Raw genomic sequence first — 21016 nt, forward strand, 5'->3', positions numbered from 1 at the left:
ACATTGTGAATCTTTTGGATACTAGGATACTACTTGAAAGCTTCTTCTAAAATACATCCAGTGATTTTTTTTAAAAAATTCACCATCCTCTACCTTTCTTATGAATTCCAAACTGATAGATCTTTGCTTTACAAAAAGGAACCATAAAAATTACTTGGTAGGAAGCACTATGTCAGACAGCCTGGCCACATCTTGCATTCATTAGATGAATATCTAAGATGTTTTAAGCATCACTTTGAAATGGAAAGTGTAGCCAAAACGAACATATCTGATAGCAGTAGCATCAGTGGGGCGGTGGGGTGCAGGGTGTGTGGCCCACACTGAGTGACACCCCGGAAGAAGGGTGACACCTGGCTGAGTGCCCCCTCAACACCTCACTGCTGTGCACCACAGCACACAGCAGGGAGGGAGAGGGCCAGGTAACCCCTTCTTCCATGCTCAGCATGGCTTTATTCACATGTAAAGCCATGCTGGGTAGGGAGGTAGAGGCCCAGCGTACCCCTTTCTCCCTGCTCGGGCACAGCATTCCTCATGTGGGCCTCTTCTTTTCTCCTTGGTCAGTGTGGCTTTACACATGTGTACAGACACGCTGGCAGAGGGTGAGGTAAAGTCCTTTGGCCCCACTCCCTGAATCTCCATCCCCAAAGCCCCCCCTGCACCAGGTGACACCCCGGTGCGGGACACCACTATCTGATAGTCTCACTTCCTAAGCATATTAGCTAATTTAAAAAATGAGCAGCAGCTTAACATTTCAGGAAACTTAAGGTAACAAAATGTTACTCATGTTTATTAGAACAAACATTTGTGCTTTATACATTTAAAAGAATATTCAAATGATGTTCTAAGTTGAGATCTTCAGCTATCCCAGTCATCTTGGGTGTTTAAATTACTTTGTAGCAGCCAGCATCTAAGTCAAAATTCATACTGGCAATCACCTTGCAATATGGAAAGAGGCTAGTGAGTCATCTAGACATTCTTTTCCCCAATTCTCACCTAAAAAAGAAAGAAAGAAATACAACCAATGTTATTCAAAGCAGAGATAATCTGGCCAAATAGACATTATGTCTATTTTGGGTACAATGATACACCACATGGAACTTGTAATGAAGTCACAATATCATTCAGCAATCTAAAAAGGGCATTGGTGAGGACAGCAAACTCCAGCAGACATTCCACATGGTACACAGATATTGCTTCAGTTCAATGTTTAAGAGATCATATCACTTGAATGCACTTCCAAGTCAAAATTTTACAAATTAAGTGCCAGTAATTAAAATGGGATGTTTATACATTAGCCTAATTTTCCCCCAAAGTACTGTGCTTGAATCCTATAGACATTTCCAAACAAAGTAAACCCACAGAATCAATGAGATTTACCTTTGTTGATAAACAATTCAGCAATTGGTGCAATGGGTTTATTGTCATTGGGACTGACCAATAGGATTTGGGATATTTGAAAGTGTTGCCTAATATAATTATCTTTTTGCGGCCCATTCAGACTGCACAGTTATAACATATAGTCCTATGAGCCCACTCTAACTGTGATGGCTGTATCCTATTGAATCCTTGGGATTGTAGTTTGGTGAGGCACTAGAGGAGCTTACCCTGCCACAAAAAAGAAAGAAAGAAAGAAAGAAAGAAAGAAAGAAAGCAAATCCCAGATGTTGCCATGACAGTTAGAGTGGAACCATAGAGCTAAAATTATGAGATATGAAAAGGTTCTTCAATTCAAATGCATGAATCCTTATATGTGTACCTGTAGTGATATAAACAGTACTGCTCCCTACTCAACATCTGGATTACCTCCATATTGCAGATATGGAAGGATGGGCGGAATAACATGCCATTGCTTCATTTCACTTACAATACATTGGGGAACATGAAACATGAGGTCTCTGAAGTTACCTTTCATATTTTGCAGATGATTTAGAAACTTACCCTCTTATCTCAATGCACCGTGGATATAGCAGTTGCCCATTCTGACACTGTACTCTAAAATCAGCTAGTGAACTTGATGGCGGTCTCATGTGATATTGTTTACATATAAACTCAACAAATTCTCCATGCAGAAAATAAGGTCGATTGTCAAAACTCCATCTCAGAATCAAATTATTGTTTGCCATCTCCTCCTGTGATAGGGTACATGGTTCTATAAAAATAAATATTGTATTAGTATTTTCTGATGGTAGCATTTAATATAGCATGGTATCAGCAAACCCTTCTAATGCTAATATTTTTGCTGACCCATATCCATTCAAAAGGGATGTGATTAATGTATGAGAGCTGTCAGTCATTTACTGTTCAATTCGGTTGGATGGTTAAAAAGAAACTGATTGGTTTAAAAAAACATTTATACAATGTAATAGTGCATTACATAAATAAGATGGTAGCTGAACTGCTGTGCAAATGTGTTTTGAAAATTACACATTGATGTTGAAAGAACACATCAGATTAATTGGGGGTCACTTCTGATTGGTCTGATGCATACTCTTTTATGTTAAAATGTATAATTGAATGAATTGGCATACATTTAATCACCATGTCATTTAGAATGCTCATTGGCCCATTACAGATTTCAACATCCAATCCTATCTACTTATAAAAAATGCAGCAGTCTAGAATGGACTACGGGTGCACAGGAAATAGTTTTTACACCATGCTTTTCCTGCTCAATATTATTTGCATTGACTGGCTTTGGTTCTTGAGTTTGTAGACAGGAAGATTTTCCATCCCTTCAAGAAGACACTGAAAAATAAAACTGAGACCTTCTGGATGCAGGCCTTTCCACTTCCATACTGGAAAAGTATTAAATACAGTCTGCTTTTCCAATATCTGGGCAACTGAAGAACATGACAAAATTGGCAACCAGATTAAAGCAGGTTTCTTATCATTGCTATGTTCAAAACCTAACATTGGACAATACCTATGCAACTGGGTGGAGTAGTCCACTGGCCACGTGAACAGGACACTGTTCTAGATCCTTGCAAAAAATGATATTCGGGGCAACTGTATTCTACTGTTGAACCATGGGCATAGTTTGTTGTTGTTGAGCCCACAATAACTCCATTTTCTATGGAAGGCGGAGAGCCACAGTTTTCATTTGTGCCTACAAAATGGGGGGAAATGCAACAAAAAGAGATGAGAGAAAACCATTTTAAGATAGCAATTTCCAGACTGCTGTGATTAAGACTTTAAAAATTGGCATGGGTTACCTAACCCACAAATGTAGGGCTAACTCTTCTAAAGTGCCAGAACGCTACTAAAACTTCTAAAAGAAAGTTGATATTTTACCTTTAAAAACACACTTGGGATATTTTAGCTGTCCATTATTGCACTGCACCAGCAACTGGGATTCTCTAGTTGCTGAGGACAAAACATATCCTGGTTTACATACGAATTCAGTAGTGTCACCATGTAAGAAATACAATTCTCCTTCCAGCCTCCATTTCATTTCTATATTGTAATTGCCAAAGGTTTCTTCATTAATCAAACATGGTTCTGAAAAATAAAGATCAATAATTATGTAGCTGATGAAAAACAAAGAACCTACAGAATCTGGCACCCTATCATTTCTTCCCCTAACACAGGAAAAATATTTGACAATGTTCTCTGTCAATAGTGGGGGTTGAGGACATGAAGCAGTATGTCCTAGGGCCTGTATGAATAGGTCAAAAGGTCTGTGATCTCCACGGCCTCATGTCTGATTGTCCTGTCTGGACAATCAGACCTGGGCTAGAATCGGGCAAATCAGACATAGATCCTGTGGATCCACATTGATTCTGGCCAAAAGGGTCTTAACCCAGTCCCAAAATACTATCTGTTTGCCACGGAGTTTCTAGGAAACTCCATGCCAACAGCTGGCAGGTGAAACAACCCCACAGGCCTCGTACCTCCCATCACTGTTGCATCCATCTGGAAGGCCCTGCTGCACTCTCTGATGTCAAAAGAGGCTGACAGGCCACATGGATGTAACCAGGCACCCCTTTTCAACATTTACAGGTCATGGCAAGGACCTTCCAGATGAACATGGCAGCATTTGCAGGTGTGGGATGTGTGGTGGCAATGGTGTATGGCATGGCAGCAGCAGCATGTAAATATTCACACATCACCACACCAGCCCAGGGACTTACCCATGTCAGAAACAGTAGCATGATGCCACAGGCTTATTCCTGCCAATCTGCTTATGGCCGTAGCTATCTAGTCAATCATTATCTGCTTCTTGTCATGCTAAAGCCAGCATGGCATAGTGGTTTGAGCAATGGACCATGAATCTGGAGACCTGGGTCTGAATCCTTGCTCAGCCATGGAAATCCACCTTGGGCAGGCCACTCTCTCTCAGGAATGGAATGGCAAAACTCTTCTGAATAGAAGATTTTATGGGTCATCTACCTTCCAAACAACCTTGAATCCCGTTTTGGGAGAAAGATGGATATATATCACACAAATAAATAAATAAATAAGAAAATAATTTATGAACAGGATTAGACCCACACACACAGAGGTGACCTTTTGCCCCAATTTTGTGAGAGGGCTCAGGATCATAAGTCCTGCCATGCTTGCTGGCCATATAATATGTATATGCTTTGTACTACTGGATGATGGCTTCTGTTATTGCAGTAGTGGTGCTGGGCAGAAAGAATGTTATCTGTTGAGGGTGGCTAACAAGCAGATGTGAGTGATGAAAAATACACTTTGAACTATCAAGTTCAAGTTGATGGGAATGCTTGGCATTAAGTGGGAAAGGAGGGACACCGCTGGGAACAGGATTGCTTTGGTTTTAAGGCAAATGGGATGCAAATTCATGAAACAGTTGAAGTATTTGTGCTTTTAATATACTCTGTACCTGAAAATGCTTTAGTCCTGTCACTAATGTAGTGCTGTAAACACCTTTAGTTTCTGCAATAAAGCTTTCTGTTCAACTGAGGTTTGTGTCTCTGAGTTGAAAGCATCCTGTACATGACAGCTGGAAATCTTTAACTGAGAGCTAAGAGCATGCTCACAATTTCTGAGAAAATCCCTCCTTTGAAGGCTGCAGCTGTTGCAATAGTTTTTGGATTTTGAGCATGGATGCTTAGGAAGCATCCACAAAAGTTCAGAGAGTGATTGTATGATTGTGTCGCAAATCACTATCCAATATCCATAACAACCAGTCTCCAGAATTGCAATTTAACATTGTTCTGTGGACTTTTGGCATCTGGAGAGGCTTATCTGCAATTAAATCCAAAATTACACAATATGCCTGATAAGACATTTTAACTATATAAACAGCTGATGTTCACTGTAGTGTGTCATCAGCTTCACAAAAACAGAAGATTACAAGCATGCACATACTGATTTATCTGTACAGTTACAAAATTAGAAATGGCTTTTATAATTTAAAAACAAATTGAAGTATATCTCTCATCTGAATGGAGAAGGCTGTTATTAGGTGATCTGTATGCCTGCTGAATCTAGTATATGGACATATTCAAGTTCCTGATTCTCATTATTCTTTATTTTTAAATCAGAGTTGAACTGGGCAGGTCTTCAGATGCAGGATGACTTCAAAAGAAGTCTGACTTCTGACAAGCTTTCAAATAGAGAACCAACCTCTTTTAAAAGGGGACACAGAGCTCACCAGCTACTAGACTTATTCTGCTATTGACCCTTCTAATTTGTATGCAGATATTTATTATAGTGCTTTTGTTATTCTCTTAAACTTACTTAAACAAATTGGAGGGTTTGTCCAGCTTCCTTGAATGCAGTGAATTGTATTAGATCCTTTCATCAGATGGAACTGGAGACATCTGTATTCCACTAAAGAACCACTTTTGTAGCTCATCAGTGGATTGATTCTATTAATTATGATGCTATTTTCAATTATAGGAGGGGAACTGCAGCTTCCATCAGTTTCAAGATTGTGATGACCATCTCTACTTGCTGCTCTGTCTATCTCTGAGGGGGAAAATCAAGCAATCAAAAGTAAACATGTCTGGTGATATTCATTTAGTTTTATCACTTAATAATGTAAATGTCATTGTCCACAGCAGTGTTCTTTTACATATTTAAAAATCTCTCCATAATTTTGCTAAATACATTAGGATTACATCAGTAATTTCCAAACTTTGGTCTTCCAGGTGTTTTGGACTTCAACCCCAAGAAGCCCCAGCCAGCTTGGCCAATAGTCAGGAATTTAGGAGCTGAAGTCCAAAAGGTCTGGAGGACCAAAGTTTGGTAACCACTGGATTAGATCATAAAAAGTTCTGGAAGATGGCTGGGACAAATCCAACTTCTCCACAACAAAGTTCCTGGATATAAATGATGCTAGATAATCCACACTTTCCTTCGTCCCTGTCCTGGAAAAGATAAAGTTCTGATATTTGAGAACTAGTGATAATTGAAGGATTTGGTTTTTGAAAATTCTTATACTGGGGTGAAAACTTCCTGTACTGGATAGGGTCTACAATGATCACAATATCTATCATAATTGGCATCTTCACAGGTTTTGTCACCATTGCTGACATTCAGCAACATCTGCAGATTTCACTGTGGCAGCTATTTTGTATAGGAGACAAATATGGTTCTTTAGAGGAAAAAAAGGAGGCTGGGAATAAGAAAACATACCGTATATACTTGTCTATAAATCGGAAAATTTATGCCTCAAAAATGGATTCAAAAATCTGAGTCAACTTATATACAAGTCAATACAGTAACATTGCTTTCAAAAATGGCAGTAGCAGTTCTTTTGGATTTCTTTGCCACCAAAAGCAGACGGTGTCTTCAAAGGCAAAGACTGCAGAAGGGAAATTTCCAAGTGCCACAGCGGGAGAGAGTGGGACTTGATTGGTACTTCCTTTTATTCAGGGAGACTGTCCTGTAAAAAATGTGTTGCCCTCCCAAACCGCTCTGCTTGTCTTGCCAGTGAAAGAGTTGCTGCTGCAACTGTGGAGGCATCCTTGCTGCTCTCCTTCCCTCTGTTGCTCCTTGAGGGCAAAAAAGAGCCATCCCTGTCTGTCCCTTTGGGCTTTGTAGCACGAGGAGCCAGTATCAGGCACTTCTTCTCCTTTAAAAAGAGAGCAAATGAACAGACCTCGCCTCCTCCTTTTTCTGAGAGGCTAGCATGGAGGAGAGGCTATCTCAGCAAAAGGGGGAGTGGAGGTCTGTTCATTTGCTCACTTTTTAAAGGGGAAGAAACTTAACACTAGCTGCAGCCATGGCTGGGAGAAGCCAGATTGCCTGATTTCACCAGCATCATGAAAAAGAAAAGGAGACGGGGAGAGTTCTGTTTAGCTGCTCTATTCTTAAAGAGGCAGAAACGTAATACTTGCTGGAGAGCCCGAACTGAAAGAGAGGGGGGAAGGGAGTCTCTCTTTAATTTTTTTCCACTCCAAAATAGACAAAGAAACAAAATAAATAAATCTGAGCAGTTCCTTGAGTTAGCCCAAAAAGAGAGGCAAAAGGATGGGAGAGGGGGAAGGGGAAGGGGAAGAGAGTGGGAGCAGTGGGGATGCGGCAGCAAAGAAGGCTCTTTGGTGCTTGCCCTCACGGAGCACCAAAAGGCAAGGAAAGCAACAGCGATGGCTCGGTGGCAGCAGCCAATCAAAAGTGCACCAAGAAGCAAGTGGAGGAGAAGGGCAGTGACCGCACTCTCGAGTCATATTAAAATCCATAATTTTGGCCCCAAAACTTGACCTCGACTTATACATGAAAATGACTTATAGTCGAGTAGATACGGTCGTTCTGAAGGAGATACAGTGGGATATAGCAATAGCAGCTTCATTTATATACCACTTCATACCGTGCTAAGTAGTCTCTAAGTGGCTTACAACTGAAAGCTAATTGCCCTTAACAAGCTGGGTACTCATTTTAGCACCCTTGGAAGGATGCAATAGTGAGTCAACCCTGAGCACCTGGCTAGGATTGAACTCACAACCTTGTGGTTTGTGAGTGAGTGGCTGCAGTACAAGCATTTAACCACTGTGCCACCAGGGTATAGCTTTGGAAACAGGGTTTCTGGGAAGGGAGTGAGGAAGGCAAAGTGATGAGCAAAGGTAGAGCAGTTATGGATTTTGTGATATATGGATAATTTGGTGTGGCAGCAAATAGTCAACTCACTAGAGCAAGGGTTCACAACCTGGGGGTCACAACCCATTTGGGGGTCACTTGACCTTTTCTTGGGGGTTGCCAGGTTGGGATTCCCCCCTGCCTCCCCCTCCTCCTCCTCCCTTTTTCCCTGTGGGTGCCGGCGCGGATGCCATCGAAGACACCCGAGCGGGGAAGGGAAAAGGGCCAGGGTCGCCTTCTCCCTTTCCCTTCTCCCTGCGGGTGCCATCAAAGGCACCTGCGAGGAGAAGGGGACAGGACTGCAAGCCCCAGTGGCCTTTGTGGCCAGAAGTCCTGCCCCTTCTTCCCCGGTGGCCTCCCTGATTGGTTGGGAGGCCAAGAAGGGGCGGGACATCCGGCCGCAATGCCCGCTGGGGCTTGTAGGTAGTCAAAAGTCCTGCCCCTTCCTCGCCTCCCAACCAATGAGGGAGGTCACAGGTGGGACTTTTGCCCAGAATGGGGGCCGCGGCCCAACAAAGGTTGGGAACCGCTGCACTAGAGGCACTATATGCTTGCTTATTACCTATATCTATTCCTCTTGGGCTACCATGTGGATTAGAACCAAGTTTTATCTTTCTCCTAATAGTTTAACATAGTTCCCAGCCATTTAAATGCCCCAAAATGATCATTTCAATATAATTTCTGAAAGAAAACACACAACAAAATACATACTAAAATATTGCTCAACATCTTTTAATCTCACATGCTTTATTAGGCAACTGACCTATACATTTGGGTGGTGAAGTCCACTTGCCATTCTCACACTGAATGTCTTCTGCTCCTCTGATTTCAAATGGCTGCTCACACTCTAAATGTAGTGTGTCTCCATGATGGTAAGTCCTTGAATTGGTTAGTACTTTTGTATTAGGGGGTTGGGGTGGAGGAGGACACTTGTTTCTTATTTCTGGTAAAAAGGAGGAGGAAAAGCATCTAGGTACTGTTTGGTTATATGAACCTTCATCATACAATCATTTTGAAATCATTTACTCATTTTACAGTAACTTTGGGCTCATGATAAAGGCCTGGATTGAGAGATAGCTTGCAGTTGTGGAAATGTAGCTCCGTTTGCTTAAGGCAACCCTCTACAAATTCTTCTGATTTTTTTCCCATAATAATAGAAATCAGGGATGCAATTCTTCACTAATTCTATTCTTCAAGGAAGCAATGAGCAATTTTAGCAATTTCCTCCCTGCTGTGAAAAAGTCTTCAAAAATTTAGCAATTTTTGAAGATGATTTGCAGTTCAGAACTTATTCTGCACAAAATTTGCATTTTGAGCAGAAAATGCTGTTTTTGCACAGGAAACATTTTCTGTTCAGAAAATAATATTATTTCCTATGAAATTTCCAGTGCAGAAAATACTATATACGGGAATGTATTCTGCACAAAATTTACATTTGGTGTTGTCACACACACACACACACACACACACAGAGAGAGAGAGAGAGAGAGAGAGAGAGCATTTTCTGCACAGGAAATAGCTGTTTTCCATGCAAAAGTACTACATGCACATTTGTACAGAGTAAGTCCTGAACTGTGAAGATTCTAACCAATTCAGGGGTTTTTATCATCAGCTTTTTGCAAAATTAAAAAAAAATACAAAACTCTCAAATATTATTTCCATCCTCACTACAAGTCCTTTCAATCCCATTCCACAACTTCTCAAAGTCCATTGACTTTAAGGAGCATGGCAGAGAGGTCAGGAAAGCCCCATTGCATTCTACAGGATTCTGTGCATTTTTCTCTGAATCCAAATTAAAGGTTTGGGGGGCTCTTGGCTTTTATTATTGCAAGGGTAACCCTTGCCTAGTAAGAAAACAGCATGATGGTAGAGTGGGAATTGATAATAATGTTAACATATATCTAGGCAAAACAGCTTTAAAAACATTTTTTCACCATCAGGCCTCTTGAGAAGGCAACTGCATCACAGTTTGCCTCTCCTTCAAACTACCATCTAGCAGCCATCCAAGGCTGATGCACCTCACAACATTAACAACTTGTGTCTGACTTTTCTCATTTTATCCCCCTTTCCCTTCCTTTCTCTTTTTGTAGTTTCTTTTTAGTTTCTTAGTTTACAGCAACAGCCATCTTGTTCTTTAAATGTTTTTAAAGCTGTGTTGACCAGATATATGTTAAAGTTATTATCAATTACCACTCTACCATCATGCTGAAATGTTTGACAAAGTGGCAAAAGATGGACATGCCACATAGAATTCAGAGATCTAGCCATATCAGTCTGGAATATCAGCCTGTAAAGGTATCTTGTAGCACATGCATGCATCTGAGGAAATAGACCAGGTTTACAAAAGCTTATGCTACAATTTCTTTTGCGAAGTTAGTCTCAAAGGTGCTACAAGATCCCTTTACATAATGTTACATACAAGAAAGACATACAGTTCATTTTTTGTAGTATTGCTTCTTCCTACTTTCTTATGCAAAAGAAAATATGCAAAAGAAATCAAACTCTGTTGTGCAGGGGTACATAAGGAGAAAGACTTTAAACAGAAAGGTTGATTATTGGAGTCAGTTTAGAATTGCTTGGAAAGAGACAAATTCTAGTGAAATCTCCCATTCTTGACTTCATAATAACTGTAAAAGAATTACCTTCACATACTGGAGGCTCTGGGGACCAGCCAAAGTAATAGCACTGAATTAATTCTGCTCCTTTCAGGGAATAGCCTTCCAAACAGAAAAACTGAACAACATCTCCTTCTTCATACCTTCCCTTCCTGGGACGAACACCTCCGTGTTCTATAGGATTTATAAACGGACATCCCAGTTCTAAGAAAGAACGCAGCATAAACATGAAAAACAAGGAAGCATTTCATTTTTGCAAAATATCAGGTGCACAGAATCCTTGCTTCAACCAAAGCAAATGCTGACCAAGGACAGTTAAAAATGAAGAATATGTAAATCAACCTACTGGTACACTTGGGAAGAAGGGACCAGCCTTGAGGAGTACACAGCACTTCCTCTGTTGGATTGCCTCCAGTAGTAAGATATCCCTCAACACAGCTATATTTGAGTTTCTCATTAGGACTGAACACTCTCTGGGATATATGGTAGTGCCCATGGGGAAGGTCTGGTGCTGAACAAGTACCTTTAAAAAAAACAAAGATGTTGCTCAGTGTATTCTGTGAAATCAATGAAACATGTAGAATTTTCAAGTGCTGATCTTCGGACCATCAAGAAGTCCCTGTTACTGCAGAAGAGAACTCTAAAGGGAACCCATAAGTGTATGATGCAAACAGAAGCTGTTTGCAGAAGCTGCCAGCCAAATGAGTGTTGTAATGTTTGAATGCTAAGCAGAAACAAAAGCGAGTGGATACTCCCAAGTTGATTTTGCAGCATTTTTACTGATCCAGTGGTATTTTTTAAAAAAATAACTCATCACTGTTGATGGAACATGGTTACATGACAAGGGCCTGAGATGCACAGGCCAAATAAAGTGACTTCTGGCTGCTTTGAGGGTGTAGCTTTTAGATGAAATAATCTACTCCTGGCAGCTCCAGTTTGGGACTGCAGCAGTGGCCCACTTTGGAAGTGGGCTATGCAGTCACCACTGTTCTGGTTTGATCACAGCCGTAGGCTCCTATGGGGTTTTCTGGTTTGCCCTATGATCCAAACAATAGTTCTTGCAGTGCTGGCACTCAAGTTCTCCACAGTCAAAGAAATTCAAGACTCAAAGATCAACAGGAAATGTCATGGCCTCAATTCTTTAGAGAGATAAGGAAATATTTTGATGATGGACTATCTTCAGAACACTTATAAACATTTAATTGGGGGAGGGCATATGTAAAGCCATACCAGTTGCTTTGATGCATCTTGGCTGGGCTGACCATCCATCTTGAAGACACTGTGCAGTTTCATCCTTGTTTCCTTCAGGAGTCCAATAGCCTGAATCACAAGTGTACTGGAGGGTCTCCCATATAATGTAGGACAGTTTTGTATCAGAAAAAACACCATTATCCAAGGGAGGTTTCACACATTTCTCTAAGCAATTGCACATGTTGGATAAAAAAACATGAGGAAAATGTTATTAGTCATTTGCCAGCATACTTACATGGCAGAGAAACACTGATAAAAGACACATGACAATCACCTAGTCCAATCCCTTCCCTCAAAGAAGCATTCTATCCATTAGCATGAACATGTTGTGATAAATTTACAGTAATCAGGTTAATCTGATTCTGCCATGAGTCCGAGTTTAGAGTGAAAGCTTAGTTATAAAGCTGACAACAACAACAAGGCAAGCAGACTATGTGGATTTACAAGACGCATAATCTTAGATGTACAGTACATACAGGTAAGAGATAGAACAGGTGCTTATAAGAGTTACAAGTCAATGGTAACCCATTTACTTATAATGTGTATTGGGATGTTGGCGAGGTAACAAGGTCACATTAAAAAAATACCATAAAATGAACAGCTTCTAAAACCTTTGTTGATGCAATGAGCACCAGTTTCTTATAGCTTTCAAATGAAGGGAAATTTTGTGGCACCTTGAATATTTTTTACAGGAACTTCATGTGATTCTTATGATTACTAAGGGGTTTCTCTCTCTCAAAATGTATTGGAAAGTGATAGAAAAGCAAAGAGCAGTATTAAAATATTAAAATGAGTTACTTTTTCAACACCACATGTGTAATCATAAGAGGATGATTCTCATGAACTAATGGGTATGGGAATGGACTGTTTTGAAAAAGTAGCTTTCTACGTTTTGTGTAAAACAAGTATTATTAGGACTACTGCTTATCTCTTAGCCATCTTTTTTTCTTACTTAAGTGTGATAATGTTAATCTTCAGACTCTGATAATATTAATCTTTAGACTATCTATTTGTTAATAACTATGGTAGCTGACTTCTCATTTCATCTAAAACCAGAGATGCTTTTCAGGTGTGTGGACTCTTGATTCACCATAAGGGTATAGACCAGTGATGGCGAACCTTTTTCGTTCGCCGTGCCAAGGGTGGAGCTTCCGCCCTCCAGGGGTGGGGGCCCATGCCAGAGGCGGGGCTTCCACCCTCTGAGGGAGGGGCTTCCACCCTCTAGGGGTGGGGATTTCCCTCGCATCCTTTCGTGGCCTCCAGCTGTCTCTTGGAGACAGCTGGGGACCAGTAAGGGCCCGTGGGGGGCAGGAGAAAAGGGTCCGCGGGCCCTGCTCCTGTCCTCGGAGCTTCGCCAGGCTGGAGGTGTCTTCCAAAGGACACCTCCAGCCTGGCGAAGCCCCGCGGGCCAGAGGAGGAGGCCGCCCGCCCTTTCTTCCTCGTCCCTTTGCTCCACGCGAAAGGCCTCCATGGAGCCCTTTGGCGCGGAGCAAAGGGAGGCCGAGGAGAAAGAGGCTGGTCACGCGTCTCAGTCCCCTTCTCTTCAGAGAGACAGCGGGAGGCCCCAAAATGGCAGGGATGAGGTGGAACGGGCACACGTGTGCCTGTTCTGCCTTCTCCCTCGCCCCATGCCTGGTGAAATGGTGTTGCGTGCCACCCGTGGCACACATGCCATAGGTTCGCCATCACGGGTATAGACCCTTATCTACCAAACCATACTTATGTAGCTGGGAAACTGGACCTGATTTTTAAAAATAATACACATTTTAATGTTTCCTACATTTTAATATAATTTTACTTGTAAAGAAATTAATGAATGAAACAATAATGAAAATAGCATGCTCAGAACTTAATTCTTGGCTTTTGTATGTAGTATAAAATAAAGATATCTGCTCACTTCCAAACCTGCAGTTTTTTCTCTTGATCCAATTCCTACTCGTCTTCTAATTTCTATAGCTCCCTCTTTTCTGGCCTTGCATCTCTGCATCTTTAATCTCTCGCTCTCTATGGGCCCGAATAGACAGACCAAAATAAAGCTGCTTCAGGTCACTTTGGAGGTTTGCTGTTGAAATGCTGCATTTGTCCTAAGAGGCCAGAAGCCACGCCAAAGCCACACTCCAGTCCTAACCTTCTGGCCTCTTAAGATGTGTGTGTCATTTAAGTAGCATAACTCCAAAGTGATCTGAAGCAGCTTCATTTTGGCCTGTCTGTTCGGGCCCTATGGGTTCTTTCCCTTCAGTCTTTAAACGTGCTTTAGTTTCCCATATTCTGAAAAAAAACTTCTCTTGACCTCTCTACTTTGTCTAGCTATTGTCTGATTTCTCTTCTTCCTTTTCTTCCTAAGGTTTTGGAATGGGTTGTTTATTCTCACTGTCTTGAGTTTCTCGAAGCCAACTCCATACCAGATCCCTTTCAGTCCGATTTTCGCCCATGGCATTCTACAGAGACAGCTCTCACTAAGATCTCGGATGATCTTTTACGGGCCAAGGCTAATGGCCTTTACTCTGTTCTCATTCTTCTTGATTTGTCTGCGGCCTTTGACACTGTTGATCACAGTCTTCTAGTTGACATACTTTCTGACCTTGGGTTCTCGGACTCTGTTCGTGACTGGTTTAGATCTTATTTATCAGATAGATCTTTTGCAGTGGTCACGGGTGGTCAGACCTCCTCCTCTGTTCCCTTATCTGTTGGAGGGGCTCTGTTTTGGGTCCCCTTTTCTTTTCTCTCTATACATTGTCCCTAGGAAAACTGATCAGCTCTTTTAGTTTTTCCTATAATCTGTATGCCGATGACACTCAGCTGTATCTTTCCACCCCTGACCCTTTTCTGGGTCTTGAACAGCAAGTTTCATCTTGTCTTACAGCTGTCTCTCAGTGGATGTGCCATTGGCGTTTGAAGCTCAATATGTCCAAGATGGAGCTTCTTGTCTTTCCATCTAAGTCCACCCTCCAATACTCCTTTTCTGTTTCTGTTGATGACATCTCTATTTGACCGGTCCAGGAAGCCTGCAGTCTTGGTTTCATTTTTGATTCTTCTCTGTCATGTATCCCCCAGATCCAGGGCACAGCCAAGGCCTGCAGATTCTTTCTCTACAATATTTCTAAAATCTGACCATTTCTTTCAGCCTCTACTGCTAAGACTCTGGTCCACGCTCTGGTCGTCTCGCGACTAGACTATTGTAACCTCCTTCTGGCAGGGCTTCCTCTCTCTCACCTCCATCCTTTAATTTCTGTCTAGCATTCAGCTGCATGCATTATTACATTTGCCCACTGCTCTGACCATATCTCTCCTTTATTATCATCCCTTCACTGGTTTCCCTTCCCCTTCTGTATTCAGTATAAGCTCCTGTTGCTGACTTTTAAAAGCTCCCCATGGGCTGGCTCCTCTTTATTTATCAGACCTTCTTTCTCCTCACATTCCTGCTCAGGCCCTCCATTCTGGTAGTCAAGGTCTGCTGTCTCAGCCCAGGATTTTCTCTGCCCTGTCCTGGATTCATCCCTTTTCACTTGCTGCCATTCACTCCTGGAACCTCCTTCCCACACGAGCCACATGCGTCATCACTTCTTTAACTAGTTTCAAAACTGAGTTGAAGACCATTCTGCTCAGAGATGCGTTCCCAGGCATTGTGTGACTATTATTTGCTATTTCACATTTTTAATTTGTTGCCTGTTTTATTGAACCCTTTCCTGTATTGTTATGTATTATTTATATGTACTATGCTATTATTTCTTAGATTGTATGCCATGGACAGGTTTACTTTTACCTATTTTATTGTTGGTATGTACAGCACTGTACAAATCTACAGCATTATATAAATAAAGCATAATAATAATAACAATCACTTACCCCCATGAAATAAAAGAAGGTACATAATAACTGTTAATTACTCTTTATTGTTTTGAAAAAGCATCTTTGACTTGAAAAGACACTGACACTGACTTACTATAACATTTTGGGGCAGGTGACCATCCTCTTGTTGTGCAGTTTATCCTCCCATCTTGACTCCCACTCTCAGTTGTATAACCAGCCAAACAGGAATAAGAAAGCTTTCCATTTTTCTTCATTGGAAAGTAGTAATTTCTAAAACTATAGTAATATGGGGCAATTCTTCCATTTTCTATGTTGGGCAATTCACAAAGCTTGTCTAGAAAAAATGGGTTAACAGTCAATGGAAAATATTCATCCAGCATATAAACCTCATTTAAGAAACAACTAGAATTGAATACTGTTCCACTACCTTATCTACAAAAAAGGCTAATGAGCAATCAGGAACTTGAAACTTGGCAAGCAGCTGCCTATAGTGCAGATGATCTTTAGGCATGGCATCTATATTCTCGATTATGCTCCCCAGGGGAGCCCACCTGACCTCTTCACTGCTGATATTTATTACCAGGTATATATGTGGCCATTTCAGATAACCTGTGTATATAACTGTACCAACATACACTGTAAAGCTCTCTTTATGGATTTCATACTTGATTAGTGTCTGATTCAGATGAGCAGAGCATGGAAAAATTGTCAAGTCAGCATAGGCAGTAGTGGTGGTTTGAGGAGTCACATTTTGTTGAGTGCAACACTAAATTTATGATTTATACATTTGGTGTTCTGCTTTCTAAGACCTTTTTGTCAATGGAAAAATGTAAAATAAATGTGTACATTCTTAAAATATCAATACTCTAAGCATAGTCAAATAGTGAGTTCCCACACATATGTCTACAAGATGACAAAATGTGCACTTTTTCCAGCAAACAATTTGACTTCAAAAGACCACACAGATATATGGCAATAGCAAATCTTCTCCTTGTTCAAGTGATCAAATATTTCTTACATATTAATACTGTATCCAGTAAAATACTAATGCATGTGGTTACATGCATCTCTCCATCTCTCTATATCTATTGCTCTTTCCAGCTCTGCCCATTTTCTTTGGGGGGGGGGTGCCTCACAGCATGGGGAGGGATCTCAGGATGCGAGTGCTGTCTTAAAAAAATAAATATTTGGGTATGTGTACACACACACACAAGCACACATGTGTGGTACTGGCCTGGCTGTATTGGAATGATGGCTACTGGATCTCAGGTGGTATGTTTGACTACCTCCTCCCCCTCTCAAAGTTCTCAAACCACAACCAGGACAAGGGCTCAGCAAAAAGAATGGGAAAATACTGAACTCTCCTCGGTAGGCACTGCCTTAACAGATGGTGGTTGAGGTTGGCATGACAGGATTGCTGCTTTCTGGCTCTTCTTTACTGTTGACTTTTTTGTTCCCAGCTTCTGCACGTCATCATAAATAATTCAAGCCACAGTATGCTTCCTTTTTTGATCTGAGGCACAAGAGTTCTACCTTGGCCCTAAAAAGCATGGTACAAATGTGTGGGTTTCCCCCTGCCCTCACTTCACTTCTGTTTAGGCAATTGATTTTTTAAAAACAATTCATGATTTCAATTCCCCTTTTCTTGTTTCCACTCCCTCACTAACTCCTGTGTGTGTGTGTGATATATATCTTCCTTCCTTTTTTTTCCTGCCCCCTCACTTATTATTCATCTTCTCAAACTGGTCAGGATTTCAGACTAAATGTCTTCTCCTTTCTCTTTGTCTTCATCTCTTCCCCTTTCTTCATTCCCAAACTTTCCTCCTTTTCTACAGCTCTACTTTATTTTTCACTCTTTTTTTTTGTTTATTGGTCCTCTTAACCCCCATTTTCCTAGCAATATACAATGTCTTTGTTCTTCCTTCTTTTGTTCCAAATTATTTTGCTTTTGCCCTTTCCCCCCAAAAAATGAAATCTGTGATTGGGATATCTTGGATTCTCAAAATTCTGAAATTCTAAGTCCTATTAAACTCAATAGTGCTTGCTTCTGAACAGACATGCATGGATAGGATTGTCCTTTCGGTCTGTTACCATTTATCATCATTATCATCTCTCTCCCCGCCCCAAATATTTAGTTATTATTGTTAGAATCATTTTGATTTCCATGATAAGCATTATTGGGAAAAGAGAGGTTTCTATAGCCCAACTGTAAAATAACTAAGTAAATAAATAATGCGCCTAGTGAGGTGCTTAATGGAAGCTACCATTTAAGAGTAAGAAAACTTTTGGTTTGCTTGGAAAAATTTTTTTTCATTGAATACAACTACTATGAGTTAGCAAAAAACAACACTGTTTAATAGTGCTAAAAATGTAACTGGGAAAATGTTTTTATTTCCTCTCTAAAATAATTTCCCATATTTGTTCCAGATGAAAATAATGCAAATATTGTAAACTAACGTTGCTGTATCTATTTTTAACCTGACTGGTGTGGCATAGTGGTTTGAGCACTGGACTGTGACTCTGGAGACCAGGGTTCAAATCCCAGGTCAGCCATGTAAAGCCCTCTGAGTAGCCTTGGGCAAGTCACACTCTCTCAACCTCTGAGGATGGCAGTGGCAACCACCCCTCTGAAGAAACTTGCAGAGGAAACCCTATGATAAGGTCATTGTAAGTCAGAAATGACTTGAAGGCACATAACAAGCAACTGCCAAACAGTACGCTTTCCAAAAAACCTGCAGAAGCAGCAATCCTTTGGTCCTTTATCTTATCCAAATGCATTGTAAACATACCCTTCGCCTACTTCACTGTCTGCTTTAAAAGCAACTCTTTCAGGCCACACATACTTTGATAAATCCTAAAGCGTGTCAAGGTTTTGTAAATAAAATTTACTTTGAAAGGAGGGTGGGGAAGAGGGAAAGATGGAAGAATCTGGTATCTTGCCAAGTCTGGCCAAAGAGGAAAATGTCATCGTACAGTATATTTCTAAAAAAAAGCAATCTTCCTTAAAAACTGCAACCTTCATTTGTCTTTGAGAGAAACATTTTCCATTCTCTTCTCATATATAAATGCTACAAAGGTAAACAGCGCATCATCTGCAGTATATTGGTGGCCCTAAATCAAAACATGCATTTCCAGTTTGCAAGTTTTTCTGACTGGTCAGAAACAATTGCTGTAGGAATTGTTACATTTGACAGGTACAGTGGTGCCTCGGGTTACGAAATTAATTCGTTCCGCCATTCCTTTCGTAACCTGAAAATTTCGTAACCCGAAAAGGCTTTCCGTTAGCACTGGAAAGCCTATAGCTGCACTTTGCAGCATTTGAATTTCGCGCCGAAATGAATTTCGTAACCCGAAAAATATTTCGTAACCCGAAACAGTTTTTGCCAATCCAACTTTTTCGTATCCCGGAAATTTCGTAACCCGATCATTTCGTATCCCGAGGCACCACTGTAATAGGATATTCAGAAGCCTATATTCAGTTATGAAATGTTTGGGGCATTTCTCTAGTGCCCTAACTGCTCCAAATTATTCTAAAGGGAAAAGAAGATGGAATACACTTGCTAACCATCAGTCTCTCCTTCCATAGAGGTACACATTTTTGTTTATAGGTACAGATCACTAGAAATCAAGAAAGCCTTCATATTATGGGGAATGTCCCAATAGCAATACTAGAATGACTGTTATGTGACACCTTTAAGACAGACAAATTTATTATAACATGAGCTTGTGTCTGATCCATGACCCTAAAATCTTCCATGATTCTCTCTCTGTCTGTCTTTCTCACACACAGGAACATGTTGGGTTGTGGTACTGATCAGGAGGAGTATGGGAATTGCCCTGTAAGGACTGAAGAAATATTAAGGCATGCTAGCTATAACATCCGTGAATCAACTACCTCTTCAATTGAAACGCACATTGTACAGAATTTACAGGCTTTTCATATACAGAACAACATCCCCCCTCAATACTTTTACCTTCTCCAAGAAGTCCCCCTGGGGCAACCAGTAACAATAGAAAAATCCAGCTTTTATATCCCATCCTGAGTGCCGTATTACAATCACTCTGCTGGTTTAGAGAGTTTCAGCAGGAAATTCAGTTAATCATTTACACGATCAGCTCTTTTGCTTGCTTCCAGTGCTACATTCATTCCTTAAATATCTCATGTGTTTGTATCTGAGTTACAACAAAACAAATAAAACTCTTGAATACCATCCTGAGTTGCATTGGCAGTCCGTCAAACCAGAAATTAACTTTCATCCATGCACAAGCAGTCACTGGGTTGGTAGGAAAATCCTGATGCCCTTGGTTAATTGGTTTAATTGATAAAGTCAGTGAAGTAATTATCATGATCTTAAACTGAATGTTAGGGAAAACATATCCATGGAAATTAGTAAAAGGTAAGCAGACCAAGAAATGCAATTAAAAGTTCCAAAATTATGCAAAGGGCAGGACTGGTTGACAAATATAAATATCCTGGAATCTAGTTGAATAATAAGTGGGATAATAAGTTTAGTTATAGAATGTAAATGGAGAGTGGTCTTTTTAAAAAATGAAAAATTGAAAAAAAAACTAGTAATAACACCTCTTACAATGTATATTGTACAAATTTAACTATACAGCATGGAAACATGAGCTATCATAAAAATAAAAAGAAACATTTAAATCTGGATTTATTCAGGATGCTAAGAATTTTCCGGCTCAAATGAAGTATTAAAGAACATTTATAGAGATGCCCAAAATAGCATAATATACGTAAAGTACAGAGTATTTCAGGCACATGAGAAATGGAAAATATACATTATAGCAAAATATCTAAGTAAAAGAGATCAGGAGTGTTGAAAGTATTGCACTCTAACTCATGAATAATTGTTAGGGTTGGTTTTGTCTGATATTTAACACTGCTTCATCATCTGGTTTGTTTTCATTTTCAGAGAAACATATAGTGAATCCATCCAGAGTGGCCACATGTAGCAAGAAGGGGAAGACACTGTTCCTTCATCCTTAGGCCAGAAGCAGATGAAAAAGCCCTCCCCTCCATCTCAAGCGATACTGCCCTGGACTCTGAGGGAGAGAAGAGGCAGTACCCTCTGGACTTAATCCCCTCAAACAGTGCTACCATCACTCCTTTTCCTTTATGTCATGGCTCAAATTAGATTACAAGACTGAAGGCAGGGAACTGTTTTGCTATGCTTTTACTTGTAAAGTACCCTGTGCACTGATGCTCAAGTGCCATTAAATGTAATGGCATAGCAAAATGATGTCTCTTATATAAAATAGAAAATCAAGGTTAATATTTG

At 40.5% G+C, this 21016-nt stretch overlaps 1 protein-coding gene across 2 annotated transcripts; it reads right to left on the minus strand.

Annotated features, from left to right (window-relative positions):
- Positions 1-749: 749 nt before the first annotated feature.
- Positions 750-19836, minus strand: F13B (coagulation factor XIII B chain). Of its 2 annotated transcripts, XM_042465592.1 has the most exons (11): positions 19694-19836; positions 15853-16053; positions 11889-12074; positions 11005-11181; positions 10686-10862; positions 8807-8986; positions 5704-5934; positions 3292-3498; positions 2924-3106; positions 1939-2149; positions 750-993 (listed from the first exon to the last, which is right to left on the minus strand). In XM_042465592.1, the coding sequence occupies exons 1-11, from the start codon at positions 19755-19757 to the stop codon at positions 990-992; spliced, it is 1821 nt and encodes a 606-aa protein (XP_042321526.1). In that variant the 5' UTR covers positions 19758-19836; the 3' UTR covers positions 750-989. The 2 variants fall into 2 exon arrangements, with proteins under 2 accessions (XP_042321526.1, XP_042321527.1); XM_042465593.1 differs by lacking the exon at positions 11005-11181.
- Positions 19837-21016: the final 1180 nt, after the last annotated feature.

This window comes from Sceloporus undulatus, chromosome 4, assembly GCF_019175285.1.
Source record: "Sceloporus undulatus isolate JIND9_A2432 ecotype Alabama chromosome 4, SceUnd_v1.1, whole genome shotgun sequence".
Taxonomy (NCBI): Eukaryota; Metazoa; Chordata; class Lepidosauria; order Squamata; family Phrynosomatidae; genus Sceloporus; species Sceloporus undulatus.